Source organism: Gorilla gorilla, chromosome 18 (genome assembly GCF_029281585.2).
Source record: "Gorilla gorilla gorilla isolate KB3781 chromosome 18, NHGRI_mGorGor1-v2.1_pri, whole genome shotgun sequence".
NCBI classification, from domain to species: domain Eukaryota; kingdom Metazoa; phylum Chordata; class Mammalia; order Primates; family Hominidae; genus Gorilla; species Gorilla gorilla.
The window spans coordinates 32725092-32731355 of NC_073242.2; the positions used below are offsets into that span (position 1 = coordinate 32725092).

Below are 6264 nucleotides of genomic sequence, written 5' to 3' on the forward strand. Positions count from 1 at the left end.
TCACTGGACCCCGTGAGTCCTTTTCAGTGGATCATCTCCTGCCCATCTTCACTTCTCCAGAGTGGTCTCGCCATCTTTACTGGGAGTCCCAGAACGTGCCTGTTCAGAGTGATGAGACCCAGGGCAGAAAGAGTCCGGTTACCCTTTCCTGGTCTCCTCATCCTAACTCCCTGGATCTTATCACAGTAAATGATCAGAAGTGGAAATTCTCATGTTAGCTGAAATTATCTTCATGTTTTTTCTTGTGTTCAGACCTCGTTATTTTTAGGCATCCCTGTTACTGATGATAACCACTCTGAACTCAGTGATATGATTCCCTAGTTTGTAAGACACTGCACCCCCTCTGTATTTAAAAGTTATTTCCCATTGGAGGTATCATCAAAGACTTCTCTCCCTTTCTAAAATCTTGGTGTTAGCAGCTAGAAGAGAGACTGCCAGTTTTCCCCGTCAGCCCTACTTTATGACTTAATGCATGGCACCACTTGTGCAGCTGACGCCTGGTCGGGCCACACTTTCCATTATGAACATGCTCTTTCCTGACTTCCCTCACATTCATTGAAGTCCAGTCCCAGCTCAGTTGCTGGCCGCAGCTGCTCGTATTGTAGAAAGTGGCATGAATAAAAAAGAAGGGCTTCTGACATTGGGGTGAAACTTTGTCACTGAAGAGATCTTTTCAATCCAAGAAGAGGACCCCAGCCAGCTTCGCCGAAGCTGGAAAAAGCTGCAACCTTCTTTTGCCCCTGTTGAGATATTGGAACCCCCACTGGTTGGCTTCCCTCTGCCCTACAGCTGCCCACCTGAGATTTCTCACCTAGGCAGAGCCACAGCACAGCACAGAGAAACTCAGTTTCCGGGGACTTTGGCAGGGATCTTGGTGCTGTGGGAGGATTGAAACCCCATCTCAGCCACTTGCTAGCTCTGTACATCTGGTCATATTACCCCACTTCTCTCAATCTGTTCTTGCATCTGTAAAATGGGGTAGTGTTACCACCTTGGTGGGCTTTTAATGAAGATTATATGAATTAAATGCCCGCTGTATTGCCAGCAAAGACTCCAGCATGGTGCTCAGTGAGGAATACTGTGCATGGCTACAGTTTAACTCCTGTGAAATAAATAGATAGACGCTGGAGGCAGGGAGGTGCTTCCTCCGCGCCCCCATGATGTTTCTGTGGTTTCACCTTCCCATGCTGGGCACTGCCCTCCCTAGACAAGACCTGTCTGTGGACTCTTTCCAGTGCAGCTGTTTAGCCAGACGCTGGCCCCGTCTGCAGCCGTCACAGGCCCTCTGTCTGTCTGCTGGTCATGTCATGCTCTCCTCAAGGTGCCGTCCTGGTCCTGCTGTTCATATTGTTTCGTTCTTTCCCACCAGGAAGCATCTCGAAGAACAGCCCTGCCACACTCTTTGAAGTTCCTGACACATGGTAACCAAGACCTGAGGGCAGCAAACCGCTGGTGCTGTCGCTGTGAGCAAGAGCCGGCTGGCACATCTGGAAGCCATACTGTATTTAACTTAATCAAATGTGGTATGGGAGGGGTTGGAAACCAAGTTGTCTCCTGGGCGGGGGGGGGGGAAACAGGTTTTATTTTTGTGGCTGTGGTTTTTTTCCCTTTTTAATCTAACTGCCTGTTGACGTTGACACTCATCACGGTTGTAGGCTGTCATGAATGTGTACGTGCTTAACCAGTGAATTCCATGTTGCTCTTGTGAGGCCTTTCCTGTCATGACCCAGTGTACTTAAGAACCTGCCTGATGGGGAGTGTCGGCTGTGAAATCTGCAAAAAGAGCTGACGTTCCGGCTGCTGTGATCATGAATTTGGGGGTGTACTGTCCTGCCTGTGCATCTTCTCGCACTGAGATTTTGAGGCAGTTGCAGCCCTCGGTTAGTCTCCCAGTGGAGAAATCGATTGTGCCTCCCTGCTTCCCACCATAGCTGCCTGAAAATATGACGCTCTCAAGCTTGTCCTTCCATCAGGAAGATGTCCACCCACGCCCACCCATGAGGGGGCTTGCCGTATGCCCTGGCCTTTGGGCATATTTATGTAGAGTTCCTTTCTCCTAAGACGTGAGTTTCTCATGGGGGATGTACGAGTAAAAAGGTTAACTTCTGTTCTTATGCGTGGCGCTGTGTTCACTTTCCAGAGTCTCTGTTTGTTTGGATGGCGGTCTCGGGGTACGGCAGCGTGTGTGCGTACGTGTGTGTGTGTGTGTGTGTGTGTGTGAAATCGTGCAAATCTACAACATGTCCCAGCCCATTCTCCATTGAAAGAGATCACAGCAACGACAAACGCTCATGGCACTGCTTTGCTCCACCCGCTTCAGATAGATCATTGTTAGATATTTCACATTTTTGTATGGTGGAAATAAAAATGAAAAATGTATTTCCAAAAGATGAAAATTAAAAACATTTTCATAGGACTCTGGTTTTCTCCTCTCTTTTTTTTAATAAGTGAATGATGTTTTCGCTCTCTAGTAATACACAGATAAATTTCACACTCCTAAAAAAATCTGCTAAGCCACTAAGGCTGATGTTCATGGATTTTTTTCTTTTTCTTTTTACCCCTAACTGCTATACCTGCCACGATGGATCAGCTCCTCAGTGCCGAGCTGAGCCCTGGTGGTAAGTGGCCTTGTAGGAGGGTGGGAGGAATGAGGACCCTTAGCACTCACACTGGAATCCCAGGGTGTTATGCAGATTCCGATTTGTAAGACAGTTTCCCCAATCAAGAGCCTCTGTCACACCTGTAAGCTGAGACGGGAGGATCACTTGAGCCCAGGAGTTCAAGACCAGCATGGGATAACGCAGTGAGACCCTGTCTTTAAAAAAAAAAAAAAAAAAAAAAAAAAATTTTTTTTTTTTTTTTTTAAAGCATGTTAACTTCTCTTCCCCCTTCCTGCTCCTCTCCCTTCCCCTGGAGTTTTGTAGCCACAAAGTTAGAAACCCAGGCTTGGCAGGAAGGACTGCCCACCCCTCCTAGAGTAGTCAGCACACACGGCTCAGTGGAAAGTGTGAAGGTAGGATGGAGACAGACAGTAAAGGAGGGTGTATGCAGGAATGTGTAGAGAGGGCTGCCGGGCTGCCGAGTCAGCAGCACTCACGGAGAAATGAGGAGAGTCTGACCCTTCTTTTTGAAAGAAAAAGAGGGGGCCCAGCGCAGTGTCTCACATCTATAATCCCAACACATCGGGAGGCCAAGACAGGAGGATCACATGAACCCAGGAGTTCGAGACCAGCCTGGGCAACACAGGGAGACCCCATCTCTACAAAAAACACAAAAATTAGCCAGGCGTGGTGGCGCATGCCTGTGGTCCCAGCTACCCGGGACCGCAGGAGAATCGCTTGAACCCAGGAGGTGGAGGTTGCAGTGAGCTGAGATTGTGCTGCTGTACTCCAGCCTGGGCGACAGAGCAAGAATCTTGTCTCAAAAACAAAAGGAAAATAAACAACTTCACAGGGTAGTTGTGAGGATTAAATGAAATTACATACAATGCCCAGCACGCGCAAGTACACAGTAAACTGTAGTTATATTTAAAGATTATGCTTTTGATCTGAAATGCTTACTGCATTCGCTTCTATCATTGGGAGCAGACATAGTCACTGGAATTTGACTTAGAATTAAACACCCAGAGGAGCTTTCATACGTGCCCAGACCTTTATTTTCTCTGCTGCATCAAATGACTTAAAACAGGTGAGCTGTGGCTCATGCCTGCAATCCTGCCAGTTTGGGAGGTGGAGGCAGGTGGATCGCTTGAGCCAGGAGTTCAAGAGCAGCCTGGGCAACATTATGAAACCCTGTCTCTACAGAAAATTTAAAAATTGGCTGGGAGGTGGTGGTGTTCGTCTGTTGTCCCAGCTACTCGGGAGGCTGAAGCAGGAGGATTGCTTGAGCCTAGGAGGTTGAAGCTGCAGTGAGCTGTGATTGCACCACTGTGCTTCCAGCCTGGGTGTCAGAGCAAGACCCTGTCAAAAACAAAACAGGTGAGCTGGGCTAACCCACTTCCTCCTCCACACACACACACCAGGCTTTCTTGACATGTCTTTTAGGCATAAAATCCTAGGATGGTACTTCTGGCCTTTTGATACCGAGGCCCAGGGGCATATTATGACAACAAGGCTATGGTCTGGGGGCTTCTTGAACGTGGTAGCCAGATCTGGAGGCAGGCATCAGAGTGGGAACTTCCGTGTTTCCCTGCAAATAGTTCTGTAGTCCTTTGATTTTGGAGCTGGGATGGAGATCAAGCGCTGTGGCTCTGTCCATTTTCATAACTGTATTTCTCCAGTTTTCCCCTTGAGATTTTATTATGAAGATTTTCAAGCATACACCACCTAGGTCATCATTACCATTTTGTTATACAGTCATGCCTTGCCGTCAACAATGGAGGTCCCATTAGATGATCTTAGAGCTGGGAAATTCCTATCAGCTCCAGTGTATACGTGTTTTAAGCTAAGTGTTGTTACAAAGGGGTCAAATAGTTGAAAAAAATTTAGAAGTTTATTAAGTAAAGAAGTTACAGTAAGGTAAGGTCATTTTATTCTTGAAAGGAAAATTTTTTCTAAATTCAGGGTAACGGTGAGTCCTAGGCTTTCACATTCACTCTCTATCACTCACCAGAATGCCTTCTAGCCCTGCAAGCTCCATTCATGGTAAGTGCTCTACACAAGTGTATCATTTTTATTTTTATACTGTATTTTTATTGTAGTTTTTCTGTGTTTAGATACACAAATACCATTGGGTTACAGTTGCCTACAGTATTCCGTACAGTAACATGTTGTAAAGGTTTGTAGCCCAGGAGCAATAGGCTATACTCTCTAGGTTTGGGTAAGAACACTATGATGTTCATACAATGATAACATTGCAGGCTGGGCATGGTGGCTCACACCTGTAATCCCAGTGTTTTGGGAGGCCAATGCAGGAGGACTGAGTTCAAGTCTGCAGTGAGCTATGATCACGCCACTGCACTCCAGCCTGGGGACAGAGCGAGATCCTGTCTCTAAAAATAATAAAATAAAAATCCTTCTATCCACGTTTGGGAATATTAAATTTTTTAAAATCACCTAATGATGCATTTCTCAGAATGTATCCCCATCATTAAGTGACACGTGACTATTTGCTTTATTACGTATCCTTCCATTCATCAATTTATCTTTTCTTTCTTTTTTTTTTTTTTTTTTTTTTTAGAGACAGTCTCACTCTGTTGCCCAGGCTGGAGTACAGTGGCGCGATCATAGCTCACTGCAGCCTCGAACTCCTGGTCTTGAGCAATCCTCCCACCTCAGCCTCCCGAAGTGCTGGGATGACAGATGTGAGCCACGGCGCCCAACCTACGTAATGTTTTTGAGATTCGTCAATGTTTTGTAGGTATCAGTAGTTCCTTCCTCTCTATTTCTGAGTATGGCTTGACCACTGCTTATTTATTCAATTAATGAACACCTAGGCTATTTCCAGTTTGGGGCCATTATGAATAAGGCTGCTGTGAACAGTCTTGTACAAGTCTTTGAGAACAAAATCTTCAATCTGGGGGAGTAAATGCCAAGGAGTGGAACTGTTGGGTCATGGGATAGGTGGTCTATTTAGAAACTGCCAGATCTTTTTCCGAAGTGATCATATAATTTATACTGTCACCAACAATGTATGAGAGTTCTAGTATCTCCCTTCCTTAGCAACATTTGGTGGTGTCAGACTTTAATTGAGCCATTTTGATGGGCGTATAGTATGTCTCGTTGCAGTTTTCATTGTCCTTTATCTGATGCCTCCTAATGATGTACTTGCCACAGGTATATCCTCCTTTGTGAGTTAGCTGTTCAATTATCTTGCCCATATTTCATCAGATTGTTTGTCTCTTCATTAAGTTGTAGAAGTTGGCCAGGCATGGTGGGTCATGCCTGTAATCCCAGCACTTTGGGAGGCTGAGGTGGGAGGATCACTTGAGGTCAGGAGTTCGAGACTAGCCTGGGCAACATGGTGAAACCCTGTTTCTACTAAAATTACAAAAATTAGCTGGGCATGGTGGCAGGCACCTGCGCCTGTAATCCCAGCTACTTGGGAGGCTGAGGCAGGAAAATCACTTGAACCTGGGAGGCGGAGGTTGCAGTGAGCTGAGATCACGCCACTGCACTCCAGCCTAGGTGACAGAGCAAGACTGTCTCAAAAAAAAAAAGTCGTAGCAGTTGATTACATACTTTGGACATCAGTCCTCTGTCGGATAGTTGTTTTGCAAATACTTAGTCCCAATGTATGGCTTGCTTATTTTCTTTTTTTTTTTTT

At 46.0% G+C, this 6264-nt stretch overlaps 1 protein-coding gene across 9 annotated transcripts in view; it reads left to right on the top strand.

The window, feature by feature from the left end:
- Positions 1–2416, top strand: part of PARN (poly(A)-specific ribonuclease) — a 193263-nt gene extending 190847 nt beyond the window's left edge. For all 9 annotated transcript variants that reach the window (XM_055365787.1, XM_031002679.2, XM_055365791.1 and 6 more), the window contains one exon: positions 1370–2416. In XM_055365787.1, the coding sequence (XP_055221762.1) occupies positions 1370–1425 (56 nt within the window). In that variant the 3' untranslated portion in view covers positions 1426–2416. The remainder of the gene's footprint in view (positions 1–1369) is intronic.
- Positions 2417–6264: the final 3848 nt, after the last annotated feature.